At 36.2% G+C, this 22,292-nt stretch overlaps 1 protein-coding gene across 1 annotated transcript in view; it reads left to right on the top strand.

The window, feature by feature from the left end:
• LOC149577313 (uncharacterized) overlaps window positions 1–22,292 on the top strand; it is a 200,440-nt gene that overhangs the window by 105,506 nt on the left and 72,642 nt on the right. The window contains exon 8 of the mRNA XM_089823391.1: window positions 3,573–3,686. Coding sequence (XP_089679517.1) covers window positions 3,573–3,686 — 114 coding nt within the window. The remainder of the gene's footprint in view (window positions 1–3,572; window positions 3,687–22,292) is intronic.

Raw genomic sequence — 22,292 nt, 5'->3', positions numbered from 1 at the left:
TGAACTACACTAAAAGAGGAACAATTAGCTTTTAGGTTTTCTTTGAAAAATGAACAATAATTTATAAGAACTTTCATAAAGAAAAAAGTTGAAATGAGGACCAAAAGGAAAATTACCTTCACAATCTCAAGAATCGGTGTCCAAAAAGAAGCCTCATAAAAAATTTGATCAGCTGTATTAGTCCTTGTAGTGGTCTTTGCATATGATGATGAGATCCATCCTCACTTACAAACACGCGTCCAACCATTAGTCATGATTGTGCAACCCTTCGTCTTCCACACCTCATGTTGTTCCTGGATTGCACCTTGTACATCATCCACCTTTTGGGTCAAAATAGGGCCTCGTAGCTTCTCAGCATTAGGGGATTTGAACCACGGACCACAAATAGTAACAACATCTATTGCAATTTGCCAATAATGGGACCTAAAACAAATTAAATAAAATTTAAACAACTTAGTATATAACTATTAAATTTGAAAACAAATTAAAATAAACAAAATAAGCATGTTATTGTCTCTTGAAAGAAAAGAAGTAAGACATAAATTAAATAAATAAGTACCTTGCTGCATTGAATGAAATGTTGTTTTAGATGAAGAAGTATTCAAGTGCCAATTTTGCATTATCATGCTTCTCCTTGTTCCAACCCATGCTCTCAAGTGATGGTTGCGCACCTGGAGCCATGCATGGATCAAAGATGGAATAATGTGTCAATCTTTTCTTATAAATGCGAGGCCTAATGGTTACACTTGTAGAAGCAGTAGCAATTGTAGGTGGAGTAGGAGATAATGGATAGTGGAAACTAGAAGATCCCTCTTGAGCTAGATGTGCCATTTCTTCTTGTTGGTTCCTTTTTTAATTCCTTTTTCTCTATTTTTTCCTATAGAAGAGCTTGCATCTCTCGCATAACATTCTTGGGTACTTTGCATTTTTTAGCATCACACTTAGGTATATGTGCTAAGTCATACTTCAATCTATTTATACCTCCCCTGTTATGAGTTACACTGCAATGCCAACATGTAACAACTCCTTTTTTGTGGCCTAGGATGGCATGTTTCCAACCCTTATCCCTTGCTACTGCAGCTGGTTCTGCAGCCCTAGTTCCACTTCCACAAGGCTCACCTTGAGGCATGATGTCAATGTGGCTGCTGCTGCAATATGAATATATACTATAAATAGAAAACAAATGAGCATCAAATCAGAGTTCTAAACATTCCGGCCTTCTCAATTCTTACTTATCAAGTTTGTCATTAGGATAAATTAGAATAAATCTAAGTAGTAGATATTAGAAGTAGAGACTAAAACAAATGTTAACAAAATGGAAAGTAAAAAATATGAATGTAAAACAATTTACAAAACGATACAAAAAAATTCAACTTGTTACTTACCTCTTCAAATTTGCACAAACAATAGAAATGCAAGTAAGTTTGTAGAAACCTCCACCAAATGCTTCCTTTAGCTCCTCTCAATGCTTAAGTGCAAGCTACAAAGTTGCACAAACCATCAACAATTGATATGGAAGAGCCAATTGGTTTGCTAGTTTCTCTCTCAAAACCCCAATACTCTTCTCTAATTCTTTTCTCTATCACAAGCACTAGCAAAGGATGGAATGATCTCTTAAGGTCAAATAGATGTTAAACAAACCAAAAATAATAAATCCTTAACCTTTAAGTTTATTTTATTTTTGCACTTTGTGTGTTGCCGTCGGTGAGAGTCTTGAGCTCGGGACTCGGCGAGCCAAGTGAGTCTCTGAACTTGGCTAGTCCACGTGGACTCTGTCGAGTTCGAAGCCAGAGGCAATCTGACTCGGAAAGGTGGACTTTGGCTCGAACTTGGTGAGTCCCGCTCTGTCTCGCGCAGTCCTAGAACTATGGTTCCAATTATAGATATTGATAGATCCCATAGAAGAGGTTTAGGCCTTCAATGTTGTACAAGAGTGGTTGATTATGCTTGTCTATGTATTTTTAGTTAGCTTGATGGTGGAGATTCTTACAAATTAATTTTTGGAGATCCATGTTGTGTTTGAGGTTGAACAATGCATTAAAAGACATTTAAAAGATAGATTGGGTAAAGACAGTAGTCGTAGAAGCTAGAGACATACAAATGTTTATCTACAATGATCACACTTTGCTTTCTTTTTTCAAGTCTTTTTCGAGGAAGGAATCATTCAAGTGCGTGGATATTAGATATCTGCTAATTCAATTTATTAGAGAAATTGACTGGGGTGAAAGAGCCTCTACTAAATGGTGATTAATTTAGATGGCCAAATGGAAGTACAATTGAAGGAAAAAAGCTTGAAACAAAAACCCTTTGACTATGATTGGTCATTCAAAATGAAGTTTAAAGTTGCTGATTCATCATTTAATTTAAAAATGTTAATTTGTTATGTTTTTGACTGCTAAAATATTTTCGTTCTTTGTACTAGAATTCTTTCTTTCTCATTTGAGTAACATTCTTAAACATGATGCTAATAACAAAAGACAGGTCTTTTTTGATGTTGAAAACTTAATAGATGTTCTAGACTTTCAGGAAAAGCTGGTGAAATCTGCACCTGCACTATTAAAGATGACTGAATATGCTGGAAATCCTTTAATAACTGAAAATATGCCACTGATGATGCTTCCAGTCTTGCTGATATATGTTTGAAATTGGAGACGTCATCAAGACATTCAAAATGCTGTCATGTACATTTGAATTTTTGCTATTATCAGAGACTGAAAACTCACTGAAACAATTATCCTCTGTTATCTTTGTATATTTGATGAAAACTGACTACTTTTACAAAGCGCACTGTTGTCATTGTGCATGCATATTAGTTTTAATGATATGGTATGCCTGGAGTGGTGTGTGTTGGTTTGTGGCCACAGGAATACAGTTTTTGTATTTTGATTTTTTCCCTCTTTAATAGGGTGTACGCCTGATAGGTTGCAGTTTCCTTTTTATGAACTTGTTTCAGCACCATAAAGACCACCATTGGACATATATCTGCACTTTCTGGTTTGCACATGGAAGATAGCTGTTAAAACACAGGTAGATCGAAAAAACGGGAGGGGGACTGGCATATAATAATTCTAGGAGGGTGACTCCTGGAGTGGGTATCTTTTAATATTAGAATTATTTAGAAGAAGATATGCCTATCATAGAGAAGGATCATAAACATTTATTTGTCTGCTTTGTGAATAGTCAGAATTTGGCTTTCTGGTTCACTTTATAATAACATCAATATTTCTCAATTGAGATTGAGGGGTTTCATTGTTACGACATACATTACAAAAAGATTGAACTTCAGTCATTGTTTGTACTGTAGTGCATGTGTTTGATGTGCTTCTGATTTTCTATTTGACTTTGTATGATCTCCTGCTCTGCATGGCAGAGTAAGTTTGTATGTGTTCAATAGAAAGTGGAAGTACAGTATTAGATTTTAAACTTATTGATGCAATGTAGATAGACAATGGCTTCTGTTTGTTTTGTTTTGAAACTTAGAATTTGCTTCTCAGAAAGAAGATGGACATTGTTTCTGGTGCTTCAAAATGCTTTTCAATATGTTTATTCTTTTCTACTATACACTTTAACAGGGTTTGAAGAGGTCAGAAGAAACTATTCGTAAATGCTCAAGGCTTCAACTTCTCTTGGAAAGAAAGAAAGCTATTTTGCATAGTGGAGACTCAGAAGAGAGTCATAACCAAAAGGTAACTGCTTATTCATTCTTTTAAAACATCAACTTGATTAGATGTGCCTGTGATACTCTTATGATATTCATGGTGGTATTGACTTGCACTCTAGGCCCTGTAACCTTTAATGTGTTCTAGTGTTCAAACATAAGAATGCTAAACAGTTTATTGGAACAGGTATAGCTAACTTCAATTTAAAAAACTATGTATTTTGCACTTTATCAATGTACTAGACCATTAACAGAGAACCATATGGATTACAAGAATTAACAATTTAATGGCCCTAATGGAGTCCACTCTCAGTACAGGAAATGAGGGCTTATTTAAGAGCTTGATAATCTATGCTTGTTGAATTAATTCTTTTTTGCTAAATACTATCTTTTAGGCTTCAATTTGAGTGGACAAGTCTGCAAGTCTACTTAGAAAATTTTGACATTCCCCAGCTATAAATTTGAGGGATCTTGCAAAAAAAAGGCTACTTCTACATGCAAAATTGAAAGGATTGTCTCAGGATAAAGACATAATCCTCATGTTTCGAGCAATATTCATTGATATGAACAACAAATGTTTATCGTAGCTGTTCAATTTCCATTAGTTAAATCAATTGTACAAGATAGTGTATTTTTCTGGCTTGGAATAACATCCACTGGCTTGGAATAACATCCATTAGTCTTGGAAGACCATTGGCACACCTATGCTAAAATAAAAAATGAGGACTTTATGGTAGAACCATGGAACTCTCAAATTAGTGTATTTTTCTGGCTTGGAATAACATCCATTAGTCTTGGAAGACCGTTGGCACACCTATGCTAAAATAAAAAAATGAGGACTTTAGAATCATGGAAGTCTCAAATTATTCAATTGTGCCATCGTTATAAAATTATAATGAAGGTTGTGCACAAACGAACAAATTTGGAGTTGAATGAGAGTAATAAAACAAGAATGCCATTAAAGATTGGGACATATACAATATTTGTAGGATCTTGGGTCAATTAAGGCTTCCCAGTTTAGAAAGACAAAAAATTCGTATTCTGGATACTCTTGACAGGGATATTATAGCAAAATATTTTTAAAAATCAAGGGAGATATTTCATTTACAGGAGCTTGAGAAAATTTGGGCTACCAAATATAGAACTACAAATTGGCTCTTAGCTAATTATGAGAGGAATATTTTAGCAAGTAAATGGATTTGTCTTAGTTGTCACATCATGTAAATGAAATTGACTTTAATGCTAATGCAAGTAAATGAATTTGTCTTTAGAACACAATATGCATCTCTTTTAAATACTCAGGGCTGTCCTTGAGGTTGGTTTTACCATAAACCTTGTTCAGTGAAAAGAGGGCAATTCATGCTCCGAATTGCACCATAATGCCTTTTGGACATGTTTTTGAAGTTGCCCAAGAAAGGTAGAGGGGCATGCTAGAAATTTGAACTGGATCAAGGCATAATGCAATGTGAGAAGTTGAATAATGGCATTTAATCGCCAAAAGCATGCCATGACATCTTCTGTCATTTTCACACTGTCTTTCAAGGTCATCAATTTCAGAGCAGTGATTTAGCAGATTGCAAAGAAGTTTTGTTTACAAAGGCACCAAAAATGGGAGCTGTTTTTGGCAGTTTGCACCCTTTTGAAGTGCCCTGTAGAGTTCATTGCTTATTTAATAGAAAGTTTTCATTGTCTGGCTGCCATTACAAGCACTTTAGTATGTTTTGAAATATTGTTCTTTGTTTGGCTTCTGTTATCAGCAGCTGTAGCACGTTTCCAGTAATATGAGAATGCTAAACAATGCATCACACTCCATTCCACATTGATGACCATCCTTTTATCTATTAAGAGTTTTCACCAAAGGACAATGTGTTAATCATACCCTTTAATGACCAAACATCATATTTTAGTTTTTCAGGTTTCAAATCATTTTCCATCCTAGTAATGATGTCAACGGTTATATCAAGCAGCTGCATGGAGGATGGATTTTGAGGGCTCCACCTTCAATAATTTTGCGGGATTCTAAAACTCTATGCTTTGCAAGCTTGCAATTGTGAAGAAGGTTCAAAAGAACACTTTTAGTAAGTTATGAAATTCACCTCACCAAGATTCTTTGCATATAGTTTCTAAACTCTAGGTTTTGCAAGATTGCCAAGATCAAGAGGATTTATATCAAAGTTCTGAGACTTTCCAAGAATCAGTGAGTCTTGAGCTATGTGAGCCTCAGTGAGTCTGAGGTGCTTGGTCTCATACTCGGTCGAGTCTTGAGAGAGACTCAACTAAGTCCTAGAGATTCATCAAACTCATGGAGTCTGAGTGAGTTTGGATGTTGAAATTCATTGAAACTTAATTCTGTTTTCTCATTAAGTCTCAAAATTCTTATGTTTTTTTGGTTTATGATTCTGGAATATACATGAAATGTAACATTTAACTCCCCATCTTTGCCTTCAAGTCAGTTTCATTCTCTTTAGTTCAGTAGAATATATATACATGAAATATAATATTAGTATGCATATACTTTAAAGTTATATGTCATGTATATATTGTTAGGATGTTTGAGAGTGGTTTAAGATCTCTAGGAATTAATACAAATTCTAGGTTTTAGAAGAATTTATAACTCTTCAGACTTAATCAAATTTCAATACTCAGTAGGCTCCTATCAACATTCTCTTGCTCTCTCTATTTGACTCTCTTTATCTACCCTAAACTGTAGACCTCTCGTTATCTTGTTCTCTCCTCTGTCCTCGAAGATCTAGACATAACTTTCTCACCCTCAATGCAAGGGGTGGTACTATAAAGCTTGTTTTGGTGTTCCCCCAACCCCCAATCAAATTGTTAAGTCTAAGCAAGTAAAAGATCAGTGATATATCATGATCATAAAAGTCTACATAATACATATCCCTTCTTGCAAATCTTTGCATATTTGTAGTTAAAAAAAAATCATGGTTGCTATATGACCCAAGACCTACGTTAAATGCCTTCGTAGGAAGGATTCTTGCTCCTCTAAGCAACTGAGCATAGACTTGTAGTTCTTGTTTTTGATATTTGTTTGGAACATTTGATGCCATGAATTTCATATTCCACGAGTCTTGTATTTATTTTAGAATTTTTATATATCACGTGCGCTATTTCCTAAAGCTACAACTTGCATCTATTATGCATTTATACTTCTTAAATGTCTTTTCTTCATATGTGTGCATATGCAAGTGTATAAATGATATCACTCTTTGTTCAATTCACACTTTCTATCACTTGCACTATACTCTCTTTATATTCTAGCATTTTGTTGTAGGTTTTAGATGATATTTTTATAAAATCATGGGTGTTGAATTCTGCCTAGTGTTATCACAATTTTGTCCAAAAAATTTATGTGTTTTTTCTTCAAGACAACTGCTAGATTTTTTATTTTCCATAATTTTAAATTGCTGGAAGGGTGGCTTCATTATCTAACATCTTGTTGCAAGGCAGCCAATGCTTAACTAGCAAGAATTATGACACTTTGAAACATTGCATGCTCACGGTGTTTTACAAATGCCTTGATAGTCCATCATCAACATTGAAGCTCAACTAATGGTCATCAGTAAAGACCAATACAAGTTTTGACGAGTGTGATCAAGTAGGTGTAATGTTGATCAAGTTACTAGTAACATATGAAATGCTTCTGGAGGTTCAAATGGGCAAAATATCTACTGGTGTATGGAGGCACGTGCAATATCTAGACAAAACGTTAGGTAATTTTAGGACTTTTCCCTTAAAAGTAACTATTTTCTCAGCCATGATGGATGAGAAAGCATCTTTGCAAGATCACTTGATAAAGATCAAAGATATTTGTCATCAATTGGAAGCTTTAGGTTATAAGGTGGAAGAAAATATGGTGTTTAAAATGCTGAAAAGTGTAAACCATAGCCATATGAATATTCCATTGAGATACTCATCACATTTATAACTGTTGACATGAAGTTGATTTGTGCACCAAGTTCTACTGAATTCATGGGTGTTGATTTCTGCCTAGTGTTATCACAATTTTGTCCTAAAAAATTATGTGTTTTTTTTGCAAGACAGCTACTAGATTTTTTATTTTCCATAATTTTAAATTTCTGGAAGGGTGGCTTCATTATCTAACATCTTGTTGCAAGGCAGCCAATGCTTAACTAGCAATAATTACGACACTTGGAAACATTGTATGCTCACGGCATTTTACAAATGCCCTGATAGTCCATCGTCAACATTGAAACTCAACTAATGGTCATCAGTGAAGACCAAGACAAGTTTTGATGAGTGTGATCAAGTAGGTGTAATGTTGATCAAGTTACTAGTAACATATGAAATGCTTCTAGAGGTTCAAATAGGCAAAATATCTCCTGGTGTATAGAGGCATGTGCAACATCTAGACAAAATGTTAGGTAATGGTAGGACTTTTCCCTTAAAAGTAACTTTTTTCTTAGCCATGATGGATGAGAAGGCATCTTTGCAAGATCATTTGATAAAGATCAAAGATATTTGTCATCAACTGGAAGTTGTAGGTTATAAGATGGAAGAAAATATGGTGTTCAAAATGCTGAAAAGTGTAAACCATGGCCATATGAGTATTCCATTGAGATACTCATCACATTTATAACTGTTGACTTGAAGTTAATTTGTGCACCAAGTTCTTGCAGCGCTTTGGACCTAAAGGATGAGGGAAAAGGCAAGTGGACTAGTCAAGATACTTTCAAGAATATGAAAAAATCATATGTCGTATGAAGTACTATAGGAAGAGGTTGGTTGAAAAGCAATATAACTTGGGAGGGCCTCCACAAAAGACTCATGAAATAAAACATTCTAAGGAGGAGTGAGTTTTCTAAAACTTTAGTGGCCAGATGACCAAAAAATCAATCAAAGTCTTTTCTGTGGCACATATATTCTAGAGAATTGTAAGGTTTCATTCATAAGAAGGATTGGTTCATTGATTATACAACTTGCTTAGACTATTTAAGGATACTTCTCTTGTTTGTATCTAATATCTTGGTGATCAGTTTTTGTATTCTATTTTTTGTAAAACACCTTCCGTTTGATGGTGCAAATTTGAATGAAAGTATGAAGAAGCAAGCATGGCATGAATTCTCTTGTTGAATAGATCCATATCAAGATAATTTGTTCACAATTTTAATTTTTGTAAGGAAAGGGATCAAGGTGTCTAGTCCACAACACTTAAGCAGGCTACTACTTTGGAAAGTTATAAGAAACTAAAAGACAATTGTGGATGAGTTAAAGATATGCTAAAGCAATAGTGGATGCACTATATTATTAGATGGGTTGATGAGTGGAAGAAATCACACACATTTCAACTGTATAGGTGATGTTCTTGAGTTGCATCTATGCATATAACAAATTAAAGAATGCTATTAATTTGAGTCAAATTATGATGTTTGTGTAAGTAGTTGATATAAAAGCATGGTTGAAGTTGTGAGGGATAATGTAGTAGCCTTTATGGTGGGATCAATTCTACTTGTGAAGAGGTAACTAATGGTTTTTTGGAGCCCATGCAATACACATTGCCTTGATCTTCTATTGGAGAAATTAAAATAATTTAGAGGATGAACTTTGTGGTGATAAGATAAATAAGATAAATCATATATAAACAATAATATTGTGCTTAGTTTGATGAGTGATCAAACCAAAGGGAAGGGGCTTGTGTAAGTGACTATTGGATTGTGATTATCTCTTTATAAATCATTTATGGTTTGCTAACACCTTTGAGATGATGTGTGTGAACCAACAATGGGTACATTTGTCTTATATAAAGAAGTAAATAGCGAAAGCATTGTGCAGAATTTTTTTGTTGATTTCTTCATCGAATTTGCTAATAAGATCATTGATGATACTTCAAACTATTGTTTATATTTTAAATTTGACGCATCAATTTCATGTTTCAAAATTTTAATTATTAGATATTATTCTTTATTTAATTGTGGAATTTATTTTTTGTGTAGGTGTTAAAGACTATACTTAGGGTTATATGCTTGTTCGATGGGGAGCGAAAATGGATACTTGTATAAGGCCATGGACAAAGTTGAGGAGGCCGTCTAAAAGTGTTAAGGAGACATACCATATATTTCAAACCCGTTAAAAATATTCTTTATTAAAGTTGGAATAGTCAACACCACCAACATGTGCATATAGTGATAAATTTAACTCATACTTGCTTTACAATAAGACTTTGACTGGTGAAGAAGTTATGGATGGTTTTGCAAGAAACATTAATAGGATGGTGTTCAAGGAAGAAGACAACAACCTCATTATTATATTCACGAAGATACAAGCACACAGAGTAGGATTTTCTCTTTGTCACTAGCTATCCAAGGAAGAATCATCAAAACACTAGGCAATGAAAAATCTCAATCTTCACTTCAAATGTTTAACGAGTGCATTTATTGGTCACCCACAAGCTTGTGAGTTTCGTCTTTGCATGTGATTGGTGGGAAGATCAAGGCTCAAGAAATCCAAATCTTCAAAAGCTACCCGTTTAAATTTTATTTCAACCTTGCAGAACTTGTGAATGTAAGTGCACCTAGAGCTTGTTTAATGCCACTCACACAAAGAAGCGCAACAAGTTAACACAAAAGCACCAAAATGGGTTAAGGTTTGAGCAATAAAATTGTCATTTTCTCCAAAAGAAGGTAGAGTGATTGGATAAACATGTGGAAGTTGGCTTGGGTGGCACGGGCGAGAATGGCAACTAGATCATCCAAGATATGAAGTCCATTTCATAGAAGACAAGATTGTTGATTTCAAAAACTTAGTAAAGGAAGGTTTTCAAAAGGTAGAAATAGTTGGTGTTGGATAAGATGACATTATGGTTGAGGCTGATGGAGGGAGATTTATAAATGTTGTAACTGGCATGGGATTGTAGTTTTTGATGACCATTTGTAATCTTCATGAGATTCTTATCATATGATTACTTATTTTATTCATGTTGAGAGCACATTGTGGTGCTTATTTTATTCATGTCTAGAACATGATGCAGTGTTTGACTTTAAAAAAAATCAAATCTTATAGAAAACAGTTCCCCACATTCCGTGGACTCATTTTATATGTTGTGTAATTTTCTTGTGTGGAATTTATGTTTTTGAATGATGTTTTTTACTTTTTCAAGTTCTGATGATGTAATGTCCCTTCCTTGGGCAATTCAAACTACAATAAAGGTTGGCCTATTATTAGGGGTTCTCGTAGGTCAGCAGAGTGGTTAGGGAACCCAACCAAGGGATGTGGAGCTTAGCAGGGAGCTTTACAAACCATTTTAGACAGTTTGGAACCATCTCCTGTTTTTAAAGGATTGATTGGAAGTTGACAAAAATACATCAGGAGGCCTCAGGGCTCATTTTGGAGGCTTTGGTTACACTTCCTATTTTTAAGGGAGGGCCCCTAATTTTTGGGACGGGACTGTCAGTTTGCTTGCTATATTTGGCATTATTGGGATGACATGAGCATCGTGTGGAGTCTAGGTGATAGATCTATGTATAAATTTGAAATATTGAAGTTATTACTTCAATATTTTATTATGAATAAATTATAGGGGATGACTTTATGGAAATAATAAAATATCAATAAGACCTCCGTTGGCATGCATTCCTAGATCGAATAAAGTTGTTTTAAAAAAGTGATCAATTGTTTAATGAGGAAGAAGACCCTCGAATGGGTTAAACTCTTTAGGAAAGGAATAAATTCAAATACAATTTATTGAAAGAAAGAGGGAAACCCTATAGTGGTCAGATGAGGTTTGCAGGCCAATAGAAAACATTGAGGGGTTTCATTTGGGTTCCCAAGCATTCATTTGTACATGTAAGAAGTTGAGTTTGAGCTTAGAGGAAGAGTTTGAGCGAATAACTGAAGCTTCTGGGAACAAAAACTCCCTTAAGATGAGAGGTTGGATAAAATCGCAACATTCCTGGGAAAGTGAATTTCATTGGGCAGATTGTCTTCATTTTTCAGGTGCAGCAGCAGTCTAGATTGAGTTTGCAGCTGTTAGAAGGTGTTTTGGGACAGATCTCAGAAGGCTGGAATCATCTCTACTAGCTGTAACCTTTCCTAGGGTCTTTTCCATTCTCCTATAACTGTACACCCTGGATTAGGCATTGGAGTTTGTGCCTCAATTTCTTGATTAGGAATATTGACAAATCATTGTCAGGCTCTTTCAGATAGCAGGAAACTATGATGGATCATTGTGATGCACAATGAGAGTTTGTCAGTTGGCAGGGTGATCTTGCCTACAGGTCAGGCGTAGGATTTAGAGATTTCGTCGTATTTGGTTGCAGTAATTATTAGCATTGCAGATACAACATATTGGCACCACGTGTCAGCTGGACACCATTCTTATTGTGATTTTTGCAATAAAATCCCTTCTAGGAGGGAGCATTGGATTTCCGGGCATGCCTATTCTTCTTGTGGTGTTCTATTTCTCTCATTTTGAATAAATGCAATGCTGTTCATAATAAATCAGAATTCTGATTTTCATATCAGCCAGATTATTTTGCATTTTAAGTTAAAAAATCATATGTATTTTCATACTTTGCCCAACAAAGTTCAAACTATCACTGACATTGAAATTTAAAAACAATTAAAACAACTCAAGATCATCTCCAATCAGTAACAGAATAATCTGGGAAAAACTGAGGTAGATTTGGTTGGGTATGTTATAGTAGTATCAGAGCATGATCTTACTAGTCTAAGGTTATTTTGGTTATTTCTATGCATCCTAAAAGGATTGGGCCATATAGATATTATACTCACAGTAGAGCACAAGAACAATTGAAATTTTGATACAGGTATTCTAGTGGGTGCAGCTATAGTGGTGTGCATGAGGGTTATAAGAGTCCTCATTAGAGGGAGAGACAAAATTAGCAGGATGATTGAGATCATGGGTTATTTAGAGCTCTCATTAATACACACCAGTTGAATGCATAGACCTTAGAGAGGATAAGTGTAGCTCTTGACAGATTGGATTTGAATGGACCTAGTGATAGGCATGACAGTCAGGGCAGCTCAGTATTAGTTGCAAGGAGTTACAGGAGTTGTAGAGGTCCATCCTTATTGGATAGTGCATTTGATACTCCTCTGCAAAGTAGAACACATACCAAGACAACTGACAGACTTATGTGGGCCCATTTTCCACCTAGAGAGGAGCCATCACCAGTTGTTCAACTTGAGAGTGTGGAGTTTCAGGTTCTTTTCACGGCAGCTAGTGATTATGTCATGTCCCCATTTTTTGGTGACAGATCGATTTAATTAATTTAATTAATCTGGTTGTCCAAAGTAATGAATATTTTATAAGGACGACAAATTAATTATTTTAATTAAATAAATAAGTGATATTAAGTTAATTATTTATAAAGTTATCAAATAAATAAATATTAAAAGGTAACTTTATATTTAATTAATTTAATAAAGTGACTTGGATTATAAAAATATTTAATAAAGTCACTTAAGAGATAAAATAAAAAATGTTCTAGAAGTCTCTGGAGAAAGATGGAGAGAAAAGAATAAATAGGCACCCCGGGGCTCCATTCGAATCAGGCAGTTGTTTATCTCTTTTGTTTTCAGATTGTGATTCAATCACAGGTGCATTGTGGAACCTAGGGTTTCTGCAATTGTCACAACTGGCCATTGAGAACGAAAACTCTCAATAGGTACGCAATTTTGAGGGTGTGAAATATCATCTGAATTATTGCAGATTGGAGGTGACATTCAGTCATTTCATCAGGGCAATTATTTGTGGCTTAGGGCCAATTTTGGGGTTCTCGCATCACTATTCTTTGAAGGATTCAATTCAGAATTGAAGACTCAAGAGCAGAACTGTGGATTCGTAGCGTTCTTTGTATTAAAGGTGAGTTTTCAGAAAGGGTTCGATTTGAATGAGTCGATTCTGGCCAACATATAGGAGGGTTCGGGTTTTTAAGGTGATTCCCAGCAGTGACTCATTCACATGCAAGCAAGTCTTTTGTATTGAAGTCAAACTCCAGTTTGGCATTTGAGCGACCAGTATTGGTAAATTAGACATCACTATTGCACATCGAAATGATTCCACTCGGCAGCAGCAAATGCTAGACGCCTTTCCTCTCACGCATTTCAGTCATTGTTCGAGGAAACTGAAAAGTGCGAATTGTATATACGACTACAGGCCATCGCTTCAGCATTTGGAAATTCGTCAGTAGTAACCGCTGTCTCAACTATACAAGCCACTGCCAGCGACGTGAGCAAGAGAAGACCGAAGTAAGGTGACTGGGCGGTATGAAGATCTCAGTCTAAGATTACCGCCGCAGAATTGGAATACGCAACACAAAACCATTACTTTCGGCTGAGAGCGGTGTCCGTTTGGCACAAGATAAAGGTTTGGATCAGGCCGAGAGAGTTAATCCGTCAAGGTCATTGAAGGGCGGGTGAGTATCGGAAGATGAAGCGATTGCAAGTGCCGGAACCCACTTTCAGCGAATGAATAAAAACGTGCACGCATTACTCTTGGCAGGGAATAGCGAATAGTTATTAAGATGCGTAATGTATTCTGCAGATTCACATATTGACAGCACGGGTATACTAGCAAACAACGAATCGATTCAGAATACTCATGGTCGGGTTTCCAATCACACTTTCAGGCATCAAGAAATATGGTGACCAGGCTGAAAAAAGTAATGGATGAATAGCTAAGAGAAACTCCGTATGACAGAGAGATTATACGCATTTGAAGTAGCGATAACAATAGAATTTGGGCGTCCATGAGATATATCGCAAATCGCGAAGAAGGGTTGGACCGCAGACTCAGTTGTGATTCCAGGATGCACATTGAAGGGAGTGGACAGTAGAGTTTAGTCTCATTTTGAATGCTTATAGAGCTAGGGCAACCAAATAACAGAGGCAGCGGATTTGCAAATGTGTGCCCAGAGACAATTTATTAACCCTTCATTCCCAATTGAAGATCCAACAATGATTCCTCTCTTTGCCAGCCGTGTGGACAAGTCAATAGGAGCAGTGTGGGCATTTTTAATTACATCGCCAGTTTCCAGCTTGTGAAATGCCAACGAACGTTACAGAGAGTGAGTCAGCAGGATGATTACGGTTGTATCGAAGGTTGTTGGCTAACTGTTTGACGAAACGACGAACACTTGAAGTATTGAGTTTTGGTGCTAAAAGAGACAATAATCCGTTGGGGTTATTACAGATTAGTGGTCACTTGTTCTCGAGCTTCATTAGTATAGTGCACAATATAGAGACATCATTAGTAATCGTGGTGATATGAGGCCTAGACAATAGCATAATGGTGTGGTCGAGTAAGCTACTAGCAAGCTTACTTTATCTTACTTTGACGGGAATGGACATATCAATGCATGAAATTAGGTGCACAAGCTTGATGTCTAACCTTCGCTTAAGTCAATGCTTGAGGATGAGGCTATTTAGTTTGTAGCATTACATTTAGATGGTGTAGCTTACAGTTGGTGGCATTATGGTTTTGTTACCCAAAACTATGGACTTATTCTTCCTTACACGGGAGTCACTGAATGATTGATTGCCAGTTTTGATTTTAAGCATATTGAGTTGTACCACAGGGACTTAGCATTGATGCAATAAATCGAACACCTTGAAACATATTTTAATGAGTTTCAACACATTGCTGTTATGGTTCTAGAGATGCCTGATAGATATGCGGTGATGTTATTCGAGGGTCTCCATGATAGGTACAGGCTCTTAAGCCTAGGACTTTGCAGGAGGCTATTTAGAGTACCTTATACCTTAATATCTTACCATCACAAACTCATTATTTGAATAAACTATTTTTTGGAAGTCCCAAGCCTTTTTGGAGGTCTTCTACATAGTAGTAGTGTACCACCCCTCCCAAGACGGATCAGGAGACCCATAATAAGTTGAGAAGGAAGAAGCTATGCTTCTCATGTGAGTAGCCTTGGGAGCCTAGACATCAATGCATTGGGAAGGTAAGGCACAACTCACTAAGGTTCGTTCAGAGTTGGAAGATGAGCATATTCAAGATACAGACTTTGAGGGCAACATTAGTGAGGTCAAGAAGGAGACTCTGTGGGTGGAGTTGGGGGAAAATGATGCATTTACCACATTCAATGTTATAATCTTGCAAGACTTAGGAGTCTCTAGAATCCATCAGTTTTGCCTAATGAGAGTGATTAAGGGACAACCTATGACTTGCCTTGTTGACAGTGGCGACTTGCCTTGGTCGCTAGGCATGGTTTGCAAATGGAGGATTTTCCAAGTTTTTGTGTGACAATTGTAGATGAGTTATCTATGAAATGTACAAAGAGGGTCCCACAACTTAGCATATAGATGTGGGATTACGCCCTGAATGATAATTTATATATTCTAGGTCTTGGTGAGATTGATGTAGTTTTGGGCATTCAATGGTTACAGTCATTTGGTGAGATTGATGCAGTGGTAGGCATTTATTGGCTATAGTCTCTTGGCAGGTATATGAAGGATTTCATGGGGATGGAGTTGGAGTTATTGGCTAATGATAAGAAGGTTGTGCTGAAGGCACTTTCAGGTGGTGGACCTGTGGTAGTTTCAGCACATATTATGCAATCTTTCTTCACCCTTATTGGTGACAACACTTCAATATCTCCCATTGATGAGGATATAAGTTACATAAGTTCAAACTTTTTGTATGTTAACATGTGTGACATTGAAAAGGTGTGGGATATGTGCAATAAGTGGAGATAAAGAGTAATGAAAGCTAAGGCACTTGCTGCCCAAGAAAAAACAATAGTTGCAAGAAGTCAAAGATCGTTGCAAATTCATGGAACAAACAAGATAACAAAGAGAAACTCACTTTAGCTAGATATTTCTTCCAAGGGAAGAATGTATACAAGTTGAGCAGGTTAATGAAGATCGCATGGGCAAAAAGATAGAGGTTGAATTGAGTCCTAACTTTTAATTTGGTTACAACAGTGATATTCTCTCTTTCTCATAACATTGCCACTAATAGTTATGAAGAAAGTAATGGTACTGTTGCTTGTATTGATGGACTGCAAGAGGCAAGTATGGTACATGATAATTTTGATGATGTCTATTGTCTTCGGACTGAGTTTATACATTTTTATATAACTGTTGTACAACATGACCAAGTTTTGAATACAAAATAGTTGGGAAGAGTTAAGCAAGCTAATGTTGTGGCTCAATAAACCAAGCTTCAGCTTCAACTTGCTTGTGACATTAACCATTCATTTTATGAGGGGAGAGATGAGTTTCCTAATCCAAAGTTTCCAATTGCGGTACTTGATCATTCTCATGATGGTGATAGTGATTTTGTTGATGTCTCTCTTAGTGGGTTAGTCATTCTAGAGTTTTTGAGCAAGATGGCATGCATACCTCATTTTTGAGTTTGTCACACATTTCTTTTGATATGACAATGATATCTTTGTTGAATGGGAGCTTCATAGTCTTTGATTCCTTATGGGCTAGTGGCTGTCTTACTTGAAATCATATAGCACTTCTTGATTTTGCATTGACTATATCAACAATTTAGTTTGAGAACACCGAGGGGTATTTCTAAACTTTTGGATAATATTTGATTAGCATTGGTTTGATGGAATGTTTGTTATCATCCATGTTGCGGAAAATAGTTATGACATTGAGGCATAATGCCCATTTGTCTTGGTTTCTTGGCATGTGGGAGTTCATTTTGATTATTTTGATGTTCTATATACATGAAAGGTTTTATGGTGATTGGTTGAGATACTTCTTTAGCATCTCATATAACGGGTTCTATATTTTGTTTTGGGGTAGGGGTATTGATTTTCTTGCTACAAATTTTACTTGGATTCCAATATGCTGCTTCATGGGCATTTTAATTGGAGTGGAGTAGTAGGTTGTTTGGTGTTTTCTTGAGGGCAGGCTATCTCGGTAAGGGAGGATTGTAATGTCCCTTCCTTAGAGAGTTTAGAGTACAACAGAGGTTGGCCTATAATCAGGTGTTCCTATAGGGTTGTAGAATTGTTTGGGGACCAAACTAGGGGTTGGTGGAGCTTAGAAGGGAGCTTTACAATCCGTTTTAGACAGTTTGAGGCAATCTTCTATTTTATAAGGTTTGACTAGGAGTTAACCGAAACAAGTTAGGAGACCTTAGGGACCGTTTTAGAGGCTTGTGATGCATTTTCTATGTTTTAGGGAGGATCCCTAATTTTTAGGAGGGGATTGTCGGTTTGCCTGCTACATTATAGACATCACCATGATGACAAAAGTATCATCAATTTTCAGTTTAGAATCTAGGTTATGGATCTATGGAAAGACTTAAAATTTGGAAGTTACTACTTTAACATTTTATTATGAATAAATTAAAGGGGATGACTTATATCTCAATAATTACTCATTTAATATATTTTAATTAATTACTAATTTATTCTATTTATCCATTATATTTATATAATAATAATAAATTATATCATACATTCTATTATTTATTTATTTATTATTAAATCTTATAAATATAGGGACATGACACATTATCGTTACATTCATATCATAGTTACGGGACCCGGACTTGCCTTTGACTCGGAAAGTCAAAATCGGACTCGGACTCGGACTTGGCGACTAGACTCGGAAAATTGAAAAACTCATGAAATTCAAAGATTTTCAAGGATTTTAAGATTTTTTCATGCATCATTTAGTCAATTAACATCAAATACACAATAATTGAGATAAGTAGAAGCTACTTAATGCACATACACAATTTTGCTTAGATCACAAAAGTATAAAAGCAAATTTATGAAGGAAAAAAAACTGAATAACATCATATAGAGTGATAAACATGGTGTCATTGCAATGTTAATGTCTACAATATTCATGAATTACAAAATCCATGGTATGGAAGGTTCAAAACATATATCAAAATAACAATTAGAGTGTAGAACAGTAGAAGACTAAGGCTCATAATAGCCAATATCCTCCTACGAGTACGCCTAAGATAAGTCATGGAAGACTGTAGAGCTATCCTCTCTCCCTTTGTCTGAGGTTGAACCTCATCGTTTTCCTCATCCTCATACTCACCCACGTAATCCTCATCATCAGACTCGGATCCATCACTCCTAGCCTCAGGATCCTGCACTCTTTCTCCTCGCGCTCTAGCCTCTTCAATTGCCATCACTACTGCCTCAGCCTCCTGATCCACCTGATCAACCCACTCGATGTCTTCATCACTGAAGACATGATCAACAATCTCTTTCTTCCACTCTGCATGTGGATCAACATTCTCTAATATAATTGGTGATGTATTGATGCCCAGGATTTGTCTATGGTGAAGGTGAAGGTTGTTGTGAACAAAGACAATATCATTCATTTTTTGCACTACCAACCTATTGCGCTTCTTTGAGTGTATATGCTTGAATAGAATCCAATTATGTTCACATCCTGATGCATTGGATGGATGGCTCAAGATGTGAACCACAATCCTCTGTAAATTTGGCACCTTAGTGCCAAACATCTCCTACCATGCATTTGAAACAAGAAAATTTTAAATCAATTCAATAACTTTGACTTTATCAAATTAAAATGGTAATAGAATTAGAAATTTGGATGTAGAATCATAGATTTTTACCAGACATCAATTTTGTCCTATTTTTCTTGCACAACTCTCGTGCAAATAAGTCCCCTTGAGCTTTCTTAAACAACTCAATCTCACTGACTGCAATTGTTCCAACTCTTGAATCAGGGGACATTCTTCCTACATCATAGAGGCCACTCCACACCTCATCATCAGCCTTGAAATGTGGCTAGAATTGGTATGCTGAATTAAGAAAGTAAGCTGCTGCATGTATAGGCCTGTGAAATAGATTATTCCAACGTCTATCAATAACGTCCCATATAGGCCTATACTTATCTCGATTCCCTGCAAAAAAGAGCGAATGGCCTCCTTCACCCTATCCATGCTCTTATAAATGTATCCCATTGAGGGCTTCTCTCCATCAGTAGTTCATAGGAGAACAACAAACAACTTTATGAACTACAATTATTATGAGAGTTGGAAGAGAAACAATCAGCATTAATTTTTTTCTTTAAAAAATGAACAATAATTTATAACATAATTTCATAAACAAAAAAGTTGAAATGAGGACAAAAAGGAAAATTATCTTCACAATATTAGCGATCGGTGTCCAAAAGGAAGCCTCATAAAAAATGCGATCAGCTGTACCAGTCCTTGCAGTGGTCTTTGTATATAATGATGCAATCCACTCCTCACTTACAAACATACGTCTCAAACCTCCTTTTGAATCAAGCAAAAATTGCAATATGAGAAAATCGGTTGCAAATTTAGTGACCCCTGGACGAGACAACTCATTTTGGTTAGTGTATTTCCTCATGAGGTTGAGGACCCATGTATGATTATATATGAATTTGCATACACTCCTTCCTTGCTCTATAATTGCTTTTATCCAAGGGAGTTTACTAAGATCCTCTAATGTGACGTCAATGTAGTGAGCAACAGAAGAGGTCCAAAATAAGTGAGGGTGTCTCTCTATAAGAAGTTTTCCTGCAACAAAATAATTTGCTGCATTATCTGTAACTATCTGCACCACATTCTCCTCACCCACGTCCTTTATCACTTCATCCATTACCTCACAAAGATATTCAATATTATTTGTTTTTTCTAAGGTATCAATTGATTTCAAATAAACCATTTCACCTGAAGAAAAATAAACAAATTAGTATAATGATCAATGATCAATCATAAATTCATAATTTATAAACTTAATCACTTAAGTACAAGGTCTACTTCTAAATTTTTAATGTCTACAATTACCTGATGAGGAGACAAGAAAGTTGAGGAGTGTTCTACTCCTATTAGTCCAACCATCAGTCATGATGGTGCAACCCTTTGTCTTTCACACCCCACGCTGCACCTTGATTGCACCTTCTACATCAGCCACCCTTTGGGTCAAAATAGGGCCTCTTAGCTCGTTAGCACTTGGGGCTTTGAACCCTGGACCACAAACAATAACATCAATTGCAAATTGCCAATAAGGGGACCTAAAACAAATTAGATAAAAGTTAAACAAATTAGTATATTATATTATTACTATTAAATTTGAAAACAAATTAAAAAATAAACAAAATAAGCATATTATTGTCTCTTGAAAGTTGAAAGCAAGAGAAGTAAGACATAAATTAAAATTTAAATAAATAAGTACCTTGCTGCATTGAATGAAATCTTGTTGTAGATGAAGAAGTCTCCAAGTGCCAATTTTGCATTATTATGCTTCTCCTTGCTCCAACCTATGCTCTCAAGTGATGTTTGTGCACTTAGAGCCGTACATGGAACAAAGATGGAATCAAGTGTCGATCTTTGCTTACGAATGCGAGGCCCAATGGTCACACTTGTAGAAGCAGTAGCAGCAGTAGGTGGAGTAGGGGATAATGGAGAGCGAAAACTAGAAGATACCTGTTGGGCTAGTTGTGCCATTTCATCTTGTTGCTTCTTTTTCAATTCTTTTTTCTCCATTTTTTCCTCTAGAAGAGCTTGCATGTCTCGCATAACATTATGGGGTACTTCTTTGCATTTTTTAGCATCATGCCTAGGTATATGTGCTAGGTGATATTTCAATCTATTTATGCCTCCCTCGTTATATATTACACCGCAATGCCAGCATGTAACAAATCCTTTTTTGTGGCCCGCGATGGCATGTTTCCAAGCCCTATCCCTTGCTATTGTAGCTAGGTTTGCATTAGGGTTACATGCAACCCTAGTTCCATTTCCACAAGGCTCACCCTGAGGCATGATGCTAATGTGTTTGCTGCTGCAATATGATAATATTATAAATAGAGAAAAGTTAGCATCAAATCAGGTTTTTAAACTTTATGGCCTTCTTACTTATCAAGTTTGTCATTAAGATAAGATAAGATAATGATATTAATGTCCAACAAAAGACCAAAAAGAGGTATATGGGACTGAAAGATTACAAGAAAGTAGGGCTGAAGCCAGCAGGAGCACACAAAGGTGTCCGAAGAAAAGCAACAACAACAAACAAATACAAGCAATAGAAAGCACTAGGAGGCTTTCTTGGGCAAAAAAAAATCAGTCACAGAATGATACCCATATCGATGCGTAGAGGTACTACATTGTCTCCGACTTGTCCCAGAAGAGTGTCGTTGGTGCCTATAAGCAGAACGGGATCTGATGCATCTAAAAAGCTCACTAGGCCGAATAGAGCTAGAGGGCCTTTCCACACCACGCAAGGGGGATAAAGGTGTAAAAAAGGCAGTAATGAGCTGAGTAGATGAGTGCCGGTGTGGAAGTAGAGTCTGAATCATTCTATCTCGGAGCATAGTGGCCTCATGTAGATATAGTGCAAGGCATCTCTGATCATAATAGTTGAAGAAATCATAGAGAGAGAAGCACTCTTTGAAAAAACAAAATAACCTCTCTCTGATCTCATAATAAATGGGGCATCGAAAAAGAAAGTGAGCCTCATCCTCCACCTCCCCTAAAGAACAGAATAAATAGGTCCGCTCCTCCCTATCAATATGATGATCCGACTGAGCTCGAAAATGGTTGGAACCAACTCTGAAAGAACTTAAAGAGATCCGTAAGGCATGAGATCAATGTTGTGAGAGATAGCTAGGCCGGGCAATAATCCCATCTAAGATCTCC

This window comes from Cupressus sempervirens, chromosome 1 (assembly GCF_028749045.1).
Source record: "Cupressus sempervirens isolate cs-2001-9-10 chromosome 1, ASM2874904v1, whole genome shotgun sequence".
In the NCBI taxonomy this organism is placed as follows: domain Eukaryota; kingdom Viridiplantae; phylum Streptophyta; class Pinopsida; order Cupressales; family Cupressaceae; genus Cupressus; species Cupressus sempervirens.
Note: the sequence above shows the minus strand (reverse complement) of the source record. Positions and strands in the feature narration are given on the sequence as shown.